At 38.7% G+C, this 22,453-nt stretch overlaps 3 protein-coding genes across 3 annotated transcripts; 2 read left to right on the top strand and 1 right to left on the bottom strand.

Annotated features, from left to right (window-relative positions):
• Window positions 1–9: 9 nt before the first annotated feature.
• Window positions 10–4,889, top strand: LOC117818816 (cyclin-G2-like). Its single transcript, XM_034691909.1, has 8 exons — window positions 10–206; window positions 765–888; window positions 1,003–1,140; window positions 1,400–1,650; window positions 1,773–1,851; window positions 1,944–2,042; window positions 2,397–2,599; window positions 4,122–4,889. Exons 2-8 carry the CDS (start codon window positions 766–768, stop codon window positions 4,231–4,233), a joined length of 1,005 nt encoding a protein of 334 aa, XP_034547800.1. The 5' UTR covers window positions 10–206; window position 765; the 3' UTR covers window positions 4,234–4,889.
• Window positions 4,890–6,892: 2,003 nt separating this feature from the next.
• LOC117819633 (sia-alpha-2,3-Gal-beta-1,4-GlcNAc-R:alpha 2,8-sialyltransferase-like) lies at window positions 6,893–16,240 on the top strand. Its single transcript, XM_034693097.1, has 4 exons — window positions 6,893–7,539; window positions 9,645–9,767; window positions 10,478–11,035; window positions 12,104–16,240. The coding sequence occupies exons 1-4, from the start codon at window positions 7,382–7,384 to the stop codon at window positions 12,384–12,386; spliced, it is 1,122 nt and encodes a 373-aa protein (XP_034548988.1). The 5' UTR covers window positions 6,893–7,381; the 3' UTR covers window positions 12,387–16,240.
• Window positions 16,131–22,436, bottom strand: LOC117819634 (ras-related protein Rab-27B-like). The gene is made up of 6 exons (XM_034693098.1): window positions 22,018–22,436; window positions 21,005–21,177; window positions 20,826–20,911; window positions 18,612–18,715; window positions 18,271–18,394; window positions 16,131–16,769 (listed from the first exon to the last, which is right to left on the bottom strand). The coding sequence occupies exons 2-6, from the start codon at window positions 21,155–21,157 to the stop codon at window positions 16,580–16,582; spliced, it is 657 nt and encodes a 218-aa protein (XP_034548989.1). The 5' UTR covers window positions 21,158–21,177; window positions 22,018–22,436; the 3' UTR covers window positions 16,131–16,579.
• Window positions 22,437–22,453: the final 17 nt, after the last annotated feature.

Here is a 22,453-nt window from a genome sequence, read left to right as displayed (position 1 = left end):
GCGGTGCATGATGGTCCTTGTAGTTTACGAGCTGGTCAGCGGCTGTCTGTTTGTTCAGGGCGGACCCTCTTTGCAGCGGGGAGCAGGGATTTTGTTTTAAACATTTTCCGCCCATTAGCTTTATTAAAAATGGAAACATGAAGAACTGAGAGGTGTTCATTGATTGTAAGCAACATCATCCCGTAGGTCGGCAGCTTTAGGGCGAGGTAAGATCACAGTTTGTTGATACGCTAGCAGATCCGTTAGCTAACATTGACGTAGATGTTGTTTTTATCGCATCTTTATGACTTTTATGGATGTTGTTGTTAAACTGAGTCTTTTGTGAGGCTGAAATAAAGTTAATATCATATGCATATCATATCATTGTCTTCAGTGTTGTTCAATTACATTCCTATTTCTGAGTATTTGACCTAGTTTCTTTTGCTTACCCGATTTTGACCTAAAGACCTACATTATTATCTTGAATTTGAAAGTGTTGGATTATATCGATTATTAAACGCATTGCATTTTTGTTGATGAGTCTACAATGTTGAAATGACAGTTTAATTCTCACTGATTTTATAAGGAATTCTTAGTATTTTGGGGCGGTGGGGCAGTCTCCCAGTGATACTTGACACCCAGAAGGTGTGGTTTAAGAGGAGACAACATTCATAACCCCCCTTCTTCTCAGTCTGTAGGACAAGCCCTCTGTTTTTCTTTGTCATACAGTTGTCTATCTTCTCTTGGTTTGCAATGCTGAACCACTGAATTATGCTGTTTTCCAGGATGAGGGATCTTCATGCCATTGACAGTCTGCTCTTGAAGGAGCTGAAGAAATGTTGTGCAAAGGAGCACACATTTCTTCCCAGAGAGGCTGGCCTGAAGCTGATGGAATCGGCCTCCACAGAGGTAACCCACTGACCTACTTTTACAGTTTTGGCTGTCTGTTCTGACATATGTGCAGGCTAACAATGAATGCTATTTTTAGTGATGCCCATCAAATATTTAATAATGTACTTTCAGAATCACAGTGGCGTGTCTGCAAAATGCAGAGACACTAGAGTGGAAGAACTTTGGGGCCTGACCAGTTTCTTTGGCTACAGCACCCAAACCTTTGTTGAGGCGGTCAGTTTGCTGGACCGATTCCTCACCATCATGAAGGTAGAAATCAAACAGAGAATGCATGATTATTATGTTGTTTTAAGTTTATTCTCTTTATTTAATATTTCCAAAGACAATCCATATTTCAAAGCAGAACTAGTAAATAACAATCTGGATGATGTTTTTTTTCCTTATATCAGTCAATGTCTTTACATGTTTGCAACACATTCCAATCACTAGAAAGATGAAAACATGACCACAACGACCTTGAATCATGGGATGTTGACTCACACTTATCACTTTGGTGTTGTATTGTTAGGTGCAGCCCAAACACTTGCCCTGCATCGGAGTCTGTTGTCTTCACATTGCAGCTAAAATGGTTGAGGAGGAAAGCAATGTCACACCCACCCATGAACTCATTCGCATCAGCCAAAGCAAGTTCACTGTGTCAGACCTGTGTCGCATGGAGAAGATCATCTCAGAGAAGCTGAGCGTGGAGCCTGAACCAGTGACCGCCTTGACCTTCCTTCGCCTCTACTACTCAGCCTTCACATCCCAGTCTGCTGGAAGGTAAATACATTGTTGCCTAAAGCAGATGCATTGCTCCAGTTTGCATGGAGTTGGGTTAAATAGATTGTGCATAATGAGGTTTGAACTGGCGGATCACTTTGGGATTCCCTCTATATTTTAAGGGAGGAGATCCCAAGCATTGGGAGACTGGAAGCCCAGCTAAAAGCCTGCTTATGCCGGCTTGTTTTCTCTAAAGCAAAAGTAAGGATTGTTCTCGGGCGACAATATCACAGTATAGCCCAGAGTACTTCAAAATGGAGGACTTATTCAGCTGTTTTTTTTTTCTTTTGCAGCCATCAGTGCTGGCACTGTCTGTCATTGCTCAGGAGTTTGAAGCCCTCCAGTCCATCGCCTTGTTGAAGATTGTCCAACAACTCCAAAGACTCCTAAAGGTAAAGTTGTCTACATTAGCTCAATAATCAATTTGATTATCAAAATCAGAGCCAATAATCCTTTTACCTTTTCAGTATAATGCCCATCATTGTGCATTTTGGATATCAGACCGAGACATATGTCGGCTTATGTGTCATTGGTTTGATAGCACACTATATTATAAACCTAAAATGTCATTTTTAAGAGCATCCAAGTCACCCCCTTGGCCGACATGCTTAAGTGAAGTCTCTTTATGCCTCCAGTTCCACCGTCATGTGCACACGGTCACAGCTCTTGACATGTCGATGACAGCATGTCTGAGAACTATTTCTGTCAGCAGCCTCTCAGATGTTTCCTCTTTTTCTTCTTAACAGATAAGTGACAGCGAGCTGCTCCACTGGAAGGAACTTGTGGCCAAGTGCATGACTAAATACTGCTCAAATGAATGTAACAAACCAGACAATAAAAAGCTGGTTTGGATCGTGTCCAGGAGAACCGCACAGAATCTTCAAGCCAATCACTTTAGTGTGCCTGGCCTGCCAACCATTCCTGAGGGGAGCTGGGATGAGATTGAGAGGTTAGTTCTGCAGTGTGTTTCCACCTTTTTACTCCTAGTTCTCAACGCGCTGAATACATCAGGATTGTAATAGTCACAAAACTACCATTCATGAATGTAGTTTAAAAAGAATCAAGCTTCCAAAATGCCATCAGTCATTTGATAAGAGGTTGCATTTCAGAGTAGAACAGGGTCTATGGATGGTAAAGTGTGCACAGGAAAAGACAGACTTCAAAATATGTAAGCCTATTGTCTGTCTGACCTTCTAACTGCTTTGCTTGAGTTGGATTCACTCATGCATGGCTGAAACTAACGATCGCTGAATAATTTGTCATGTAAATTTCAAGTGACTTTTTTTGAAGAAGCAAAAAGAAATGTGAATTAGATGGGTCGATGTTAACTGGTTAGCGCTGCTGAGGTTGCAAGAATCCTGCACACTGTCCAACTTGCTAATGAAAAGTTTAATGGCAATGCTCTGATGCTAGACCTTCATCAGGCAAAAAAGAAAAAAAACTGGTAAGCGCTAACATAGCTTGTTGCAAAGTTAGTTTTGTCAGATGTTTTGGGTAAAGCCTTCCAGGTTAACATTGCTGCAATCAGCCAGTCTGAGGAGGGTTTACGTCATACCTGTGTCATACCATTATTTTGAATGCATCAAAATGATGTGTACATGAACATTACTACAGATATTTAGTTTATGTGTTACAAAAGAGCAGCTGGTCTCTGATATGCAAAACCATTAGAGCATATAGGAGTTATATACCACTGCTGGATGTATGACCATAAATGAATCAAAGTTGTTGTGAATAAAAGGGTCACATTTGGCCTCCCCTACAGTAAGTCTAAAAAATTGGTCAAACCAAAGCTGCTGTCCAGACACTGTCAAGTGTAATGCGACTCAACAAGGTATTTAAACTCTGAATTTAAATTTGATAAAATGCTTTCAAACCAGATCCTGTAAACAACACAAATGAATCGATCAACATCAATAGAGCAGTGCATTAAAGCTAGGGTTTGTAGTACCGGAAAACTAGCATGAATTTGAATGTAGCATTTCCCCGGGACTCAGTCTAACCCTCCCCTCCCCCCTCGGAGCTCCTCTAAAATGACGCCCCCGCTCACATGCACGAGTGCCTCTGATTCGCGACCGTATGATCGTGACTGATTCAAAACCGGTCCTCAGCACATCGTTTGTGTTTTCACTACGTCAACTCATGTCTCACTCAGTGGTAAGAAAACACCAAAATATTATCATAGTGAAAGTTAAAAACACAAACAAACATGAAATGTACGCGCAGGAGGCGAGCAGAACGGCAGGGCGGGATTTGATTGGTTTCATAATTTGGATCCTGATGGCAGGGATTGGTTAGTTTTTTCCCAGCTTTACTCTGGCTGTAGATAGAAGCTTTTTTTGCTCGTTTTTAAGAACACATTTTGTATTGATTCCCATCAGGACATAAAGATCATTTTAACCAGTATAACAAAAAGTGTATCTAAATTTGACTACCAACTCTAGCTTTAATTGCTATCTCCTCCCTTGCAGTGAGGACTCCTGTGAGGACATGAGTTGCGGAGAGGACAGCCCATGGGGATCGCCAGGAAGTGACGGCGGAGGATCCTTCTTCCCCTCTTCCTTTTTGAGCTGCAGAAAGTGATGAGTCTTCGTTGTGCAGTAGCTTACAGATGTGTGTTTTCTCCTGAATTGTTAATGGTTTAAGGTGGTCAACATGTTTCAAAGCAAGCCTGTGTGTTTCACTTTTTGTACCGTGTGCAGCATAGGTACGCCTGTTGGGAGGTTCGGATCATGAAGTGCCTGTGTTGATTCAGTTTACTGTCTGTTACTTTACAAAAACATATCCTGGTAATGCAAATCTGAAAATTGCAATATCTTGGCAGCTTGACGGCAATGCATCTGAATGTCTTTTTCCAAAATGTTCTCTTTATGTTTGTGTCCTAGCTCGGCACATTCCAGGAAAAACAGTGAAGCACAAGCAAGAACTAGTGGATGTCAGTCATGAGGTACACTCACTGTTAAATTCAGCTAACATATTAGCACAACTCCATCTTTTTTTAATACTCGTTTTTATACTCGAAGCCATTCGTAACTACAGTAGTCTGCAAATGTATGTAATACATAATTCTAATGTGACATTGTAGTGTTACATACCAGACTGTATATGCATGGAAACATTGAAACGTGACAATGAATGGATGTTTGTGTATACCAAGATAAGCTTACTGTAGAAAAGAATGAAAAAATGTACATAACTTGTAAAAAAGAAGAAAAAAATCTATGTTTTTGTGAAAGCAACATGTGTGTGTTGTGTGTGGATATTATGTGTATTATTATGTTGGAAGGATCAAAAGTTATTCTTTAAAGTAAAGAAAATAACTTTGTATCCACCTTTGCTCTGTGCTTTATTTATATTTTGTTTCATTTGAATAGTTTCTATTCTGAATTTCACACTAGCAGGGACTTGGTGCATAAACAGCCGAAAGTACATTTTAGATATCTGCTTAAAAGAACTCTTATTGAACTGCAAAATGTTAACCTAGAGGTAACCAGATCAGTAAGGGTATAAATACATGCTAAAACAACAAGACCACTCTGCAGTATTAATTTATTCTGGTTTACTAATGCTGTTCAAAAGTGTAGATCAGAGCATTCTTCCCAAAAATGGCCATAGACTGTCTGACTTTAGCATGTAGTTACAACATTTTGGTGTTTTTCATTCATTACACCCAATTTTTATACACTTTATATCCAGTGAAAACCATGAATCTCCCAGTGTTTTTTTAACCTGCATCTGCATACCCAGATTAGTTGAAAAAGTGTCCTCTGGAAGTCTAGTAGAACAGTTTCAAATGTGTATATTCCCTAGAAAATGTTTTTTTTTTTAACTTATGAACTTTTTAGAGATAGGTAGTCTCCACAAGTTAGCTACAAACATAAAATGACCTTATTCAGTATTGTCCATTCACAGTAGAGTTTTCATCATTAGCACAGCCTGGCAAAACTGCAGTAGTAAAATGCAATGCACAAGTTAATCTAGTAGTATTAGTAATCCCAAAACATCGTGGAGAACAATGTCTAGTACTTCTATTAGAGCAGAGGTTCCCAAAGTGTGGGATGGGACCCTTTGGGGGTTGCCAAAAATATAGACAAAAATAGTTACATTTGAAATTAAACCTTGCAAATAAAAACATTTAATTAGTTTTCTGCCTTTCTGTGTTGCCAGATGACTCCTAATGTTAGGGTTAGTAAACAGTTTTCTGCAGACTAGCTACATGAAATATGAAGCAACATTGAATCACTTCGAGGGACAGTGGGGGTCACGAGTCTTTGGCACAGATATTTTGGGGGTCATGGGTTGAAAGGTTTGGGAGCCCCTGCACTAGAGTAAGCTTTTAATAGCAGGATTTAACCATTTTTTACAGTCTATGGATTTAACTTAAATGTTTCAGTACCCAACACCCTCCTCAACAAATTACAATACATACAAAACTCAGCTGCACGCCTCCTCACTCACACCCACTCCAGAGACCACATCACCCCAGTCCTCCAGAACCTCCATTGGCTTCCCATCACCTCCAGAATTCAGAACAACATCCTCCTCATCACCTACAAAGCCCTCCATAATCTAGCTCCCTCCTACCTCACCGACCTTCTGCAGCCATACAATCCCTCCTGCAACCTCTGTTCCACCAATGCCAACCTCCTCACCCCTCTCACCGAACCCAAGCACCGAACCTGGGGGGGACAGGGCCTTCTCTGTCGCTGCCCCCACCCTCTGGAACTCTCTCCCCCAACACCTCAGACTCTCTCCCTCACTCACCAACTTCAAATCCAGACTCAAAACCCACCTATTTAGAAAGACTTTTAACCTATAATTGATAGATTTTTTGCTTGTTTGTTTGTTTGTTTTTGTTTTTGTTTTTTGTTTTGCTTTCCTTTGCTTATCTATTGTATAATTTATTTTTTGTAAAGTGTCTTAGAGAAACTTTTTAAGCACTTTTATAAATAAAATGTATTATTATTATTATTATTATTATTATTATTATTATTATAATAATAATATTTTTTTAAATAATCTGAATCTGAATATTTCTTTCATCACTGTACACAAAAGCTGCCAAACAAATGTCATGAAGTAAAAAACTTTGTTTTCTCTGAAGTATTTTGAGGTATATTAGTATTGGAGAACAAATATCTCGATTTAACTTGAGTAATGTTCAGATGAAAGACCAGGGGGCGCATGTTAGAGGATTTGTCTGACTATTCATCCCATCTTTTCTCCCATCCCCTCTATTTTCGTCCCATTCAATTCATTATAAGCACAAGTCTTTCCTTATGCTGGGGGCTGTAGAGAAGCCTGGCTCATTGTGTATGTGTGGGTGTGCGTGCGTGTGTGTGTAAGAGAGAGAGGGGGGCGGAGGAGGTGGTGATGCTGCTGCTGGTTGTGGTGGCGGTGCATGCGGACGGGGGTTGTCTGTTAGCTGGCGTGGATGTGTTGACACGCATTTCTGCTCCATCTCCTTGATTAAACCGGTAGCCTGGAGGGGAGTCGCAGCGGAGTGTGAAGCAGCAGCAGTCAGACGGAGGAATGAGAGCAGACCGAGCCCTTGCATCTCCACCATGCAGCCGACCACCACCAGCCGTCCATTTTACACGAGTATATGAGCCGACGAGCGCCGGTTTGTCTGTGTTTTACAGCCGGGCAGCAGTAGTGTGCAGTCCCGGTGATGACAACGTAGGCCAACGCCTCGCTGCAGCTACATACAGGGAATGAAAACGCTCCCAAGATGGTCCGCATCGCTAAGGCCCTGGGTTTGGTTATTCTGTGCGTCGCTGTGCTCATACTGTCGCTCATAAGCTATGTGTCCCTGAGGAAAGACAGCCTCTTCACCTCCTCCAAATACTACATGGGGGGCCCGAGGATAATGTTTCACGCAGGATTTCGGTGAGTAACACATATTCTTCAAAGCAGATTGTAGGTAGCTACTTTGATTCAGACGGGTGGCGTTGTAAATGTCAACAGTGTGGCCTAGAGTGAAAGATTCACACATCAACTTCCATCCAATTTGGGGCTAAATGCTTCCTGACAATCAAACAGTGAACTGTCCAAGGTGCTGATGCTGTTTCCGTGGGCAGTGCACGGTGTGATAGGATTTTAACAGCAGCATCCCACCTTTTTGGCCTAATGTACCCCCACAGTCCTGTAGATAAATCCCCCAACCTCATCATTTATTCCCACCTATCCTGTTTTATATTTTGTTGTTAATTGAACAAAAGTGGATATTGTTGAAATACTGTTTTTCCTAATCTAGTATTTATGTTGAAGTTAAGTCAGCAATAGGCTATTTAAGTTGTACATGGATTAAACCTAGGTGGATGGCATGACATGGCCTTTTTGTGGTCACAGGCATCAAACATAAATTAAAATAATTAGATTAATCAAAATGTACTTGTAAAGTGTTCAGCACGTGTGGATGTATGCAAACATACATATTATTTCTGTGATAAATCCCACATTTTTCACATTTTTCAACCAAAGCTGTTAAATTTCATATGGTGTGACTGTTCCAAGCACATTTTAAAAGATGAAAACTGAAGTCAGTTAAATATCCAATGAGTTGATGTGTAAGAGCAACAGGTAATCCTGTTTGGGTGATCATAATATAAGCTTCCTGCATGCTCGACCCACAAACCAGATGTTTCCAGTATACACATCCAGCACTTATCAATCTCTAGCTCGGAGCTCCACTGAAAGACACACTCTAGGCAAAATTGCTGCCAAACTCCTTTTGGCTCTCCTCAGTTATCTGTGTCATCGTTCTCCACTCTTGCATTTGTACAATAGATACAACCTCATACATGCTGTTGTTATATCAATCTGAAAAAATCCAAACAGTGCAGAGTGTTGAGCAGAGACCACATCTCATGCAGTCAATCTCCTGCTGAGTGCTGCATGCAGGAAGAGGATGGTCTGCAATAAGTCCAGACCTGTTTGTCCGGAGACTATCTGGGATTTATATGTAAAGACTGCACTGACTCAACTCTGGGGAATCCATGATGACCTACTACTTCAAGTTTCTACACTGAAATAATGCGCAGCTGTATTGTTCATCCAGATGGTGTGACATGATATCATTAGGTGCAATGTTGACAGTTTTAACAATAAAAGGTATAAAAAAAAAATCTAAAATATTCAATTGATCACATAGAAAGAAGCACAGGAATTTTAATACATTTCTGATGCTGTTAGAAAAATAATCTAAAATTAATTGAAGACGAGGGAAAAAATGTCTTACTTTGTGATTGATGCTGACTTGTGATGATGATGATGATGATGGAAAATAATAAAAAAATAACATGACTTCTCAAAGTGAAATACCTTATCTAAAGAAAGGAATGGTCAAATTTTTTTTAGTAATTTTGAAAAAAATCAGAAATACTTAAAAGAAAAACAGTGAAAATAATCAGAATCCAACACAATATTTAAAATACCACAGGTTTCCAGAAAATTTATATTTGAAGCAACAAATCAAATAATTTTGATTCAAATTAAGTTTAAAAAAAAGTTATTTCAGGCCTAAACATTATTCACGGAACTACATTTTCTAGCATATTATCCATTGTTTATAGCAATTTACTTTAAGCATTTATACGACGATGATGTAGTGTTTAAGACAAAACAATTCAAACAGTTTAGCATTTATGAAATTTGACAATAACTATTTTAATTTTACCATTTCCTGTATTATTTCTTGCCCAAAAGTATAACCATTGAATTTAGTTTACAGTTTAAACTATAAACTTGGCTACTGTTAGCTAACATTTCAATCAGTCTACTGCTCCATTTATCAACTTTTATATACATGCTTTTATATTAACTCTGTATGCAGTAGTTTACATTTAGCAAACAGTCTAAACTGGTAGTATCAACTAAGCTACTTTTAGTTAACTATTGCAGTCACCTACTGCTTTTGGCTAACCATTAAACATTCTTAATCTAGTTCCCAGAAATAGAGTTTTTTAATTGCATTTTGTGATTGTTGTTGACAGGTCTCAGTTTGCCATGAACTTTCTGGACCCCTCTTTCATCCCATTAACTAATGCCCTGAATGAGGAGCTCCAAGGAAAACCATCCAAGTGGAAGTTCAACAAGACAGCTTTTTATCAGCAGAGGTAAGAGATTTTATTTCTTAAGATATTTCCTACTCTACTTTCAAAGACATTACAGTACTGTTCACCCTGCAGGAAAAACAAACAGTTCAGGGATTTATTTTATGTCTTTGCATTTTATTTCTTATTTTTTCCCCCTATTTCCACATCGTACAGTTTTTTTTAGAAAGCCTTTTTAATTAACAGAAAATGGTTGTAAATCTGTTGCACTCAGTTATGGTTTAAATGTATAATTTAATACCTACATATTTAGGGATGCAACTTTCGTGTATTTTCATTATGGATTTAGCTGACCAATCACCTCAGACCAGTTTAAAGAATTGGATTAAAAAAACCTCTTGCCACAATTTCTCTGCCCACAGAGTGATGATTTTAAGTCTTAACCCCACGAAACTGAATGATAGAAAAAAAGTAGGATGGATTCACATTTGATAACATGGTTGTGGATTGTATTTGAACACAAATAAAAGTAGTCACTGAATACTGATGAGAGGAACAACAAATCAAATATTCTTTTGATCCTTTTTTAAACCTCATAAAATCAGCTGCACCATGAGGCATTGCTTTGCACTTATTCACCATGTCTTGTGGCTGCATCACATGTTTTATAATGATGCTGTTGTCTTGTGAAATTCATGGCTTGGTGATTTCTGGCCCTTAAACATGAACTAAAACATTCTAGCAACATGTGTAATGAGAGTTTCTCTTTTCAGGAAAGATATCTTCAACTACATCGACATTCCTAAGAACTTCTCCCTCACCAAGGACAGCGTGCGTGTGGGCCAGCTGATGCACTTTGACTACTCAAGCCACAAATATGTCTTCTCCATTAGCAACAACTTAAAATCCCTGCTTCCAGACTTTTCTCCCATCCGCAACAGACACTACAGCATCTGCTCTGTGGTGGGAAACAGTGGCATCCTGACAGGCAGCCAATGCGGCCCAGAGATCGACCAGGCAGACTTTGTCTTCCGCTGCAACTTTGCCCCCACAGAGGTTTACTCCAAGGACGTGGGCAAGAAGACCAACCTGACTACCTTCAACCCCAGCATCCTGGAAAGATACTACAATAACCTACTGACCATTCAAGACAGGAATAACTTCTTCCTCAACCTGAAGAAGCTGGAGGGAGCCATCCTGTGGATTCCTGCCTTCTTCCTTCATACCTCAGCCACAGTAACCAGGACCCTGGTGGACTTCTTTGTGGAGCACAAGGGCCAGCTGAAGGTGGAACTGGCCTGGCCGGGGAACATCATGCATGATGTCAACAAGTAAGAGAGTTGTTTTAAATCCCTGTTTAGATATGGTCCGTTAATAACTAATCGATATGATCTGGGCTGCACTACAATAGCAATCTTGAGAGTTTACATTCAGGGATAAAAATATACACATACACATTATTTCCTACTATGTGGAGTTCTTTAGCCTCATATGATACAACTTTTTTTTTATCACTGTGTCAACAGGTGGTAATCTGACAATCGAATTGCATATTTCTACAGTTACACCTTAGCAAGAGTAGACCGGTACAATACTTAGACAATACAGCTCCTAAATATATGGAACAATAGCAGCAAACAGAAAAAATGTACAGCTTGCCAACAGTGTTGGAAAAATGTACCCCAAATTAAGTTCCTCGAACTTGCATAAACTTATTTTTTTTATGAAATGTTCCACTTTATAACATGCACAAATTATAAAAATGACATTCATTATATAAGGGATATTGCTAAATTTGTCCATAAACAGCTGATAAATGAAGAGTAACATTCACAATTCTACATGCATGTTCATATTCCACTTTGGTTTTGGCTCTGTCTTTGGTCTCCACCACTTGGAAACTTGCCTTTTGGCATCTTAATGCTGCAGCTGAAGAAACAACAGAGGAGATGTGAGCCTGGAAACAACAAATACAACCTGCTGCAAGATGCTGAAAAGCTCTCTAGTGCTGAAAGGAATTGCAGAATTAGGTGATGATATTTACATCACTTCTAGCAACCATTTTCCCACTTCTTATTTACTTAGTTTCTTATATGAAAATGTTAATAGATGGAGCTTTAACAGATTAAATAGAGCATGAGACATTTAAATAACTAAGCAGGGGTCTCCTGACCAAAGTATTTCTAAAATCCCCCTGTGGCTCTGGATATAATATTGTTGAAAATGATAATAGCACAGTCACACACATTAGCTAACAGGGAAATGAAAAGACCAGACAGGGAACATAACAGAGATAATGGTATTATGGTTGTCTGGTTGCTGTGGGATTGATCACAGTATTCTGACTAAGATGTATTATGGATATAATCTGATGACTGATTTGACCTTATCCCCCACAGATATTGGAAAACTAAAAACCTCTCCCCAAAACGCCTCAGCACTGGAATCCTCATGTACACGCTGGCATCTGCCATGTGTGATGAGATCCACCTCTATGGCTTCTGGCCCTTTGGCTGGGACCCCAATACAGGCAAGGATCTGCCTTACCACTACTATGACAAGAAAGGGACCAAATTCACCACCAAGTGGCAGGAGACCCACCAGCTGCCCAGCGAGTTCAAGCTACTCTACAAGCTGCATCGGGAAGGTGTGATCAAACTCAGCCTGACGCACTGCTCTTAGACAGACAGTGAGTGCTGGGTGTTTAAAGAGGTGACTCCAGGGATGGTGGCATATACACATTAGCTCTGCTTAAACTTCTGTTGTGGCCCACGATGCATGATTAGAGTTAAGTACATTTTTGACACCCTCATTTCACAAACACGCTCACATCAGACTGTAATTTCATACAAGGATGTCAGGCCCACTCGGGATGTAAATCACAGATGTATCACAGCGTTGCTCGTCATCAAGTATGTGGTTTGTTGTCTTCAGTATCACAGTTAGGACTACTATGCTGCTCTGTTGCTCCCATTGATCTCTGTCACATGGCGAATGGCCATATCTAAACAGCTCAAACTGAACAAACATCTATTTCAGCTGGAGTCTGTAGAAGATTCAGCTGTAGGAACACCAACAGTTAAATCTTTCAGTTCTGTTACTTTGACACAGTATTGACTGATAATCGCCTTTTTCAACAGTATACTGATTCTGTACACTGAAATCACTGCCTAGTCTCAGGGAAGGAGTTAGATCAGTGTCTTTTTGTAATCAGATTCAATGCCTCAAGAGAGGTTAATGTTGTCAGGCCTTTTCCCCCCTGAGGTGTCAGACAATCTGCACTACTCTGTAAGATGGTATGTATTTACAAGACTGTACTCTCTCTATATATATGAATATTAATACTTGTGTGTCTTTAAATATCAGTAGACAGAGTGACTGTCCACTTCAAATTTTGCAGAGATTTTTCATTTTGGAATAATAACCAACATTCCAACAATAAGCCATACATCCATAGACAAACGGTAGAGTGTTATGAAGACGCTGAAGTAAAGAAAGTGTAATCAGCCTACATTAGGTTCTGAGGCTATAAGGCTATAAGACATGGAATAAGAGGGTCTGTAGACATGCTAACAGCTTCACTCATGTCACAATGCTACAATGACAGACAACGCTTAGAAAACCCTAAATGCTGTTTACAAACTCTAACAGCTGGTCCAAGGCATGTTCCTGGTCCATGAGACTTGTTCAACTCTCTTGATCAAAGCTATTCAATCCACTACATGTTAAAAATAAAAGACCTTTAACTGAAGTTGCTTCTCTAGTTCCTATCAAGGAAGTCAGAAGCTAAGTATGTCCTTGCTCTTTTTTAATTAGCATTTTATTATTAAAAAAACAAGTTTGAAAAATGATAGAAAGTATATCAACAGTAGTTATAAAATAAATAAACTCTAGCTTATACTGCACAAATTAAGATTACAAATTCAACATGATTACAAGACCTTATGAAGTCCCTACTCTCAGCCAAGAAATAGGAACCCAACCCATAAAAACACAAATTTGAACAACAGGATGTCTATGACTGAGCTTTTGACGATTTGTAGGACATAACAATGGTGTACATCTTACAAATAATGTTCATAAGAAAGCAAAGAAGCCTATTTTAAAATCAAAGTACTCAGTCCAAATCGCAAATCTTAGCTACAGTTAAGACTTTGTGGGTTCAAGCTTTTTCATTAGCCTACTTAAATAGGTCAAACTTTGTTGGCTGTTGTTTATGATGTAGGTATGACTTTGGGTTTAAACATGCATAGAGGTCTATAGATACATGGGCCTACTTAGTTTGAATCCAGTATTCAGTTCAGTGTGGTTGGCAAATATTAGATTATGCTAACCTAAAACTGATGCTGGCAATCATTTTACTGGTAGGCTTAGGTTCTGCAAATGAGGTGAATTTGTGAGGTGCAATTTAAATTCTATGAAAGCTTCAATTTTTACTTGGTTTTTAAAATGTTTAAAGAATTACATATTTTCTCTTCACTATTTAGTGAAAACAGGTTATATATTATCAAGTTTAGCTGTTAGCTCTAGGGTAAAGTTGGCTGTGCTACAGTTAGACCTTAGTTTTGTTGATGTTAAAATGTAGAAACTACAGTTAAAATGAGGACTTTTTTCTTGCTAACCCCTGTTTCATTTTAGTGAGGTGTAATTGCACAACTAAACACAAGCAAAGTTTGAATTTGTAAACAGCTGCAGGAGGATTTTGTGACCTACACAGAGGCATTAGCATGGCTAAGAACATCAGGAAATACGTTTTTGGACACAGTTTCTTCCAATAGTCAATATCAATAACTACTTATCACTATTTTAATTACAAAAATAATTAAGGAGAAATATGATATTTATCAAAAAGGTTTTCTTGATGGGGAAAAATTATTTATTTATGACCATATCAATTCCATTGTGACCTAAAACAGAGAAATGAATGAACATTATAAAACGTACTGCATCTTGTATAAAGAGCATGATCCATTTTAACAGCATTGCATGTGAGACACTAACAAATCTTTTAGGCTAGTTTTTTACAACCTTTTTGATGATTGCTTTGAGGGAAAAATTCAGTTCTTTGCTATTGTTTGTATTCCTGGTGGTGTTTTCCTGAAGAGTATCACCAGTGTCTTTGTATGAGAGATGTTTAAAGGCTGAAATCAAACTGCTATATTCCACATGGGACCAAACCTCTATAGATTCACTTATAAATGAACAAGCGTTATTTTTTGTAAATGTATATAGTCTTTGGTTTTAAAAAGCAGTCCACCTAATTATGCCAGACTGAAGCTGAGAGTTGGACGTGGGGTTCAGGACTTGGCCCAAACACTGGAAGCTGGCCACATGACCATCTCATGACCCTTAGACATGTGCTCCTTGTTGCAAATTCTGGCTTAGACCAAGTTTTAATACACACAGCAATGCAGTCATTCACACTTAACAGATGTAGTATGTGCTTTGTGCTCACACAGCACAAGTATGGCAGGTATTTCCTTGCTATTCTGTCCACATACAAAGCCTCTTCTTGTCTGTCTCCTCTGGCTAAATCGTAAAAAAAAATAATAATTTTTGACCATAGACATCTGTGTCCCATCTCCAAATCACAGTGCAGTAACCACAACAGCCATGACTACACACATCTGTCGTAAAAGTCTGAATAGCTGATCTTAGGCCATTTGAATGATGTCATTGATGTGTTGTTTATGGATAATTTCTAGAGTCTCTTCATTAGGAATGTTTTGTATGTACACCAAAGATCATTTGTTGAGAAGGAGAAATATTACTTTAACTTTGTATAGATTTATTTGGGGGTTTATTTGTTTACTAACAACAAATATTATTGTAGTTGAAGTGTCATATCCTTTTTCTGATGTTGGAATTAATGTTGATTATCACTTGATGTGGCACAGAGATAACTTGATTTTTTTAAGCGTTTTGGTTTAAGCCAAAGTATTTTGGTGGAATTATTTGTGACTCCATGAATGTTCTCCTATGGTTTGATGTGTCTGAATAACCTGCTGATGCTGACGTGTATGCTGGACATTTTCTTCCCCTAAAAGCATCTTTTAATTTTAAAAAGCTAAGTATAGAATGTGTGTAAACAGTTAGATGCTAACAAAGTTAGTGAGGATTGTAATTCCAGTCGGAACAACAGTATAGCTTTTTCGTGCATTACATCTTAATGACAAAACAGTGACAAACAAAACTTAACCATGAAGTGTTTTTATTCCAAATGCAGCACCATACAGGAGTCGTTCCAACAACCCTTTAACATTCTTGTACTTGTGTTCGATCTGCATGGCAACTATGTTCCATAATGCATAAAAAAGCTTGGCTGCTTATGTACATGTCGTATAAAAGTCATAAATCATGTAAGGGACTTTGCTATCTTGGTTGTTCTAACAAACACAATCGTACATATAAGAAATGTAACCATGTCTTAAATGTTTTTTGATTATACTTTATGATAAATATATGTTATGTGCCTGCATATTCCTTCCATCAATGCCTAATGTGTCAAATAAAAACAGTATTTTTCTCTGAATTGACCCATTTGAAGATAATTTTGTCTTTTTTTTGCTGAAAAACAACCTTTAAAACGTCCCCGTTTTTTCAACAATACCTGTATTCAATGATTATGTACAATCTTCAAAGTTTTGTAGTCTTTCTCTCCCTCTTTTTTTCTTACTTAATGATATACAGGCTTTGAATAAATAACATTACAGATGGTAAACATCAACATGAGCTAGGTCACATAACTAAAGTATTACTTTTTTCATATATGGATCATATATAGTTTATTTTACAATCTTCAGGTGCACCTGTCAAGCTCCAGAGCACAGAAGAACTTTGAAAACGCATAATTAATTCAGGTCTCTGATGATGTATTAGCAGGCACACCTCCTCCGCGGGGGCGCCTCCTCGATTTCATGGCTAGGGGCTGGGCTGCCGTTGGGTTCAGAGCTCTGGCCCCCAAAACTGCTCTGCTCCATCCTCTTCATCACCAGGTCCAGCAGGGTAGTGACAGCCCGGTCCACTTCCACACCCGTCACTGCGCTTGTCTCAAAGTAAGGAATCCTGACGGGAGTGAAAAGAGGAGCTTTATTTTGAAACGATTAGGAAAGTGGACATTGATGAAAACATGCTGATCCTTTAGTGATTATAATTTTGGGATGGGCTTGTGTAAAGATGACTGTTTTTAATGTTTGATGAGTAGAAGCTGTATTCCTATCAGTCATTAAATAACACATATTTATATATATGCTTCATATTTTATTATTATCTATTGATCTGAAGAGATATAACTAATCAATATTTGATCAGGGAAAACAAAGCTGTAGTGTTAAAATTTGAACACAGGTTTGTGAAACAGAAATGCATTTTCTTCTCTAATCTTACGAGCCCCTGGGAGGCCCATGACCCAAAGGTTGGAAACCACTGCGCTGAATGAAATATTAAGAGGGGATAAGTGGAGCAGGGTGGAAAACAGATCACTAGCACCATCCTCTGGTAGACTGTTGAAAGAGGAAAAGTGTTATCTAAGCAAATCTATATATAGTCCTCTGTCATTTCGAATGTGTTGGCAAAATATTGTGGTTACTTGACTACAGAGAACCAAACGCTTGTGTTTTATAATATGACACAGTCATAGAGTTACATCAGAAAATGACAAACCTAAATTGTTTCAAAAACTATAAAGTCTTTAAAATTAATAAAACAAGCTTGATCAACATAAAAACAGCAGTATCACATTAAAACCAAATTAAGCTTCAGCTCTTCACTGTCTGTATCAATGTGGGTTTTATTTCAAAATTCAACATTATAAAAAATAACCAGCAAACATATTTTCAATAATGCAGCTTTGACCTGTATATTTTGGGAATATGTTGGACAAACCAAACAATTATTTTGTTTGTTGCTCATTAGATTGATACCACCTTTGTAACATATTGAAGCCCTGCAATCATATTGTTTGAAAGGTTTAAGTACAAGTTATTCCGGCGCAATCTACATTCAAATACCATTTTTAAAAAGAGCACTTTGAGATAATAGAAACTGGAATTTTTTAATTATGATTCAACTCAGAAACCAACAGATCTGTTCAAATCAGTAAATCAGGCTGTTCTATAATTAAGGTTGAGATTTCTTTTTGAATACAAATTACTATAATCCAACAAACTGTCTTACTAACAGCAGAATCTCTTATATATTGTTCAAATCTGTGTGTCTGACAAAGAAAGTAACCGATGTTTGAATAAGATATGTAAAAAAAAAAAAATTACAAAGCCTTTCATTCCTACTTATTAAGATATTAGGATGGCTGTCTTTTGTTACCCTTGGTGTAAAGGCTGTTGGTTTAACTGAGGTTAATCAGGGCAAAGTCTGCCCCATACTTTAAATCTATTCAGGTTTTCTATTTTAAAATATTTGATAAAATGTTTTTTCCTGTGCTTAATCACTTCAAATCTTAAGTCAGCACAAATGTCTTGGTTATAGAAAAAGGGATTGAGAGCAGCTCTGGTTGGTCCGACACACCGTCTAAGCTACATGCTCTGTAACGGACAGACATCAGCCTCACCCGTATCTGTCTGCCAGATCCCTCGCCTGTCTGGCGTGAACATCCCTCACATCCCGGAGGTCTGCCTTGGTGCCCACCAACACAATGTCTGGACTATCACAGTACGCGTTGGCCTGTAGCTGACCTGAACCAACACAGAGGAAGTCATTTCAAACCGTGAAGTGCAAATAGACATGCATGAGTGGACTTCAAAGTGAGATTAGAAACTCCTTCAGTCAAGGTGAACTCAAGGCTGTAAAAATGAGGCTCTGAATCTCAGTGATGGGGGTAACAGGAGAGGGAACATTGATCTAAAAAGAGTATTGATCTGAATCAAAGCAGCCTGCTGAGAAGACACATACTCATCCAGTTCCTGACGTTGAGGAAACTTTGCTGATTGGTCAAGTCGAACATCAGCAGGAAGCCCATGGCATCTCTGAAGAAAGCTGTAGTGAGGCTGCGAAACCTGAAAACAGAAGGGAAACCATTTCAATGCAGGACAAAGTCCCCTTATTTGGATTCCAGCAATGATTGGCAATAGCTGGATGGGCTTCCATGAAACATTGTAAGGACATTCACAGTTCTAATAGGGTGACGCTTACTGGCTTTGGGGATCCTTGTCTTTTTAAAGTGACTAGATGAATAACTGATAACTCTGATAACTATCGAATGTGTAGGCAAACAACTTTGTACGAGTAGTTGTCTCCACAGAAGATAAAATCTACAGATTTTTGGGATCATCTAACTTAAAATGAAAAGTCCCAATGGCTCAGAGGTCTTATTCCAAAAAGTCTCAAAGACAGTTTGATGGGTTTCCATGATATTTTGAACATTCACAGTCCCCAGAAGGTGAGCACCACTGACTTTGTTGATCACTTGACTTTATGACCATACTGGCAGATTGATCTGCTGACTTTGCTCATCAACAACCTTTTAGTCAAGAGCAAAATGAGATGTTAAGAAAAACATCACAAAGACTGTTTGGTTGATGCCATAAAGTTTTGTTGACAGTCCCTGAGAATAAACCCTGTTGACTTTGGTTATCACTTATCATGTCTAGTGCCATGAGCCAATTGACACTTTTAGCCCTAACTTGATAATTTGAAGCAGTATTAATTATTTTGTTGCAAAATTTTATTTGGGAATTCGTGTCCCTCAGAAGATAGATCCAACTGACTTTGGCTATATCTTATAGTTTTTTGTAAATCTTCTCCTCAAAGTTGACATCTTTTGACAAAATGTTTCCAGAGATGTTAGATGAATCATCATGATATTTGGTAAAGTCAGATTCCCCAGAAGATGAACCCTGCTGACTTAAGTTAACCTTTGTGATATGTATCTAACATCCTCAGCAGATAGAAACTTTCACATTTACCTTTATGTCTCTACAACTAGAGTTTAGATTGGTAATCAACGTTTTATAGATAATCATGGTCCCCAGAAGATAAAGTCAACCCTTGTCTTCACAAGCATCGCCGGCAGATTAAGATTTTCAGTAGTACTAGTACTTGCAAATTATTTTGTGTAAATATGTTACAACTTTTTCAAGCTGGTTCAAGCCCCCTAGAGGATGAAGTCTGCCTTCTTAGATGATCTCCTACTTTTTAGTCTACATCACCTATGAGGCTGAGATTCTGGAGTTACCCTCTACAATGTCCTGGTGTCATCACCAGGTAAAAGTTGTAACTTTTCAAATAACCATCAATACAACCAAGCAAAACCAACAACATTCATATCGAACTTGGTCATGGTTACTCAGAAAATGAGTATCAGCAAATGAATCAGCTTGCTACCACACTCAGTAGTGATATGTTTGCATGTACAGTTTTGCTCATAAGTATACATACCCTGGCAGAATTTAGGATTTCTTGAGTAGTTTCTGTTGTCATTATGAATTATATTAAGAGTAAACACAGTTGTTTGATAATAATTTGCCTCACCCAACCACCAACCATGAGTGAAATAAGTTTTTCTCTTATCATTCATATTCTCTGAAAATGGCCAAAAAAAAATCACAAATTCTGCCAGGGTATGTAAACTTTTGAGCACAACTGTATCTTAGCCTCACATCTATGCTAGCATGATTCCAGTGTCTCTGACTTGTTTTCATGTCAGTAGCATTTTTCACATTATCTTGGTTAGTTTTTGTTGGTAGGAAAACTGCTAATCCTGACCCAAAGTCCTATGCTTCATCCTATTTATTCTTCAGGTCCAAACACTTCAGTTAGTTGCAGCAGTTGAGTAACAGTGTGCTGTACTGCTCTGGGGAATGGAAAACTTGAACTTAATTTTGGAGCCGAAGCAGGAAATTTGAGTCTTTTGTCTCATTAAAAAAAAATCTTCACTGATAAATTCCTCCAGGACAAAAATGTCACATTGAAAGAAAGGGCCACTCAGTAACACAACAGTCAGTACATTTATCCCCATGGGAAACAGCCTACTGTCTCATGAGTATACAGAAGCATTTTAAACCACCCAAGCCAAGAAGCAAATGCCAGAAAAATTAAACTCTGTGACATTGGAGCTTTGGATGATGGTATACAAATGTTTGTGAATATGCAGTAAGCAGTATTTACCTCTCTTGTCCTGCTGTGTCCCAAAGCTGAAGGTGGACTTTGAAGTTCTTCTCAGTCGTCCCATCAACACCTGTCCCTGTGTACATCTGAACCAAACCACACAGCATCAAACAAAGATGAGAAACCCAGCAGCTTTTAAGGTCTTGTATGTGTTCATCTGTACATCTTAAATCACTTACCACTCTCTTTTCCCTGAAGTCAATGCCCACCGTGGTTGTGAACTTGCGGTTGAACTTGTTGTCAGTGTACCTGTAGAGGAAGGTGGTCTTTCCCACCCCTGAATCCCCCAGAGCCAGCAGCTTGATCAGATAGTCATAGTCCCAATCAGCCATTGTGGAGCTGAGTGCTCAACCTGCCACACAAGTGAATGCACAGTAAATTGCAAGATGCCTGAAGAGATCATGAAAGTTAAGAAAAACCATACAAGTGGAAAAGTAGAAACTTGTAGGGTTAATGAACTAGGATAAAAAAAAGGTTAAATAGTTCCACCTAAGCTGTATTTTCAGTCTGAGGAGCAGGATGATTACACAGGCTTTGCAGGACGTCATAACTCCCCACTCATTAGGCTCTGATCAGAGAGGGACTAGCACATGACTTGAGCTGGCTTCCACATGAGCAGTCAAGAGTTCTATCAGACATTGCTGAGCGAAAAAACAGCCTGTTTCGCAGACAGAACTCCTTTTATTGACTGTGGACTGTGGGTAGGCAGCTGAACACTGCATGACGCCACTCAAGTCAATGCAATGCTTCGCTTTCACTTGCAGCTGGGACAGGGCAGTCCAATAAAAGGAGCATGGAAAATTAGATTGGTTATGAAAGCAACGGTTGATAAACCAGAAGTTCTCAATAGTACCATTTACTTTCTTTTCAATCTGAAACATTGTTGTTGTTGGCAGAGGGTTTTGGTAAATTATTCATCCAGCTCAGATTCTAGCACTACAGCAGTAATAGGACATGAGATACTAGCATCAAATCTGGAGTCAGATCCCATGTGCATATTTAATGGTATTCAATTCTTTGCAAGCAGTACATTGATGACATGCTGAGTAATCCATCCTCTAACCTGCAGCAGCCTCTCTTTATCTAACAGAAGAACATTTCCATGGGTAAAAAAAATATCAAACAGCTGTTGGCTAATACTTGAGACTGAAAAGCTTCTTAAAACCACAAAAAAAAAAATCAAACTCCTTACCACTTTATCTGCAGGAGGTGCCCACGTCCATTCAGAGATAGCCCAAGTTGTCCTGATTAAATAAAATAATCACTATCTTGATAGGATGGTCCATCCTGAACCTTTCCCTCCTTCTTACATGTGATCCAGGGAGGAGTTTCTCACCAGCAAGAACAAGCAGGGCTGTGCTTACAGACCTTGTGTTTTCTGGTATTTCTCATGTGGGGGGAAAAGGGTTCTTTAAAACTGGATTGTATCCACCGTCGACGAATAATGTGTGCCTCTGTGGATTTGTGTGGAAATCGTCCAACCAGGCAACATGCTCAACTTCTTGAGGCTCAGAGAAATAATCCTGCTTCTCTAAACATTCTGAAAACAACATGAAAACAATGAACCTAAAGACTTATTTAGGTCTGCTTAAGGTTTAGGAATTTGTTTCACCCAATTTACGTTATTT

The sequence above is a fragment of the Notolabrus celidotus genome, chromosome 9 (assembly GCF_009762535.1).
Source record: "Notolabrus celidotus isolate fNotCel1 chromosome 9, fNotCel1.pri, whole genome shotgun sequence".
Classification (NCBI taxonomy): Eukaryota; Metazoa; Chordata; class Actinopteri; order Labriformes; family Labridae; genus Notolabrus; species Notolabrus celidotus.
The sequence above is the reverse complement of the archived record's forward strand: the minus strand, read 5'-3'. Positions and strand labels throughout refer to the sequence as shown.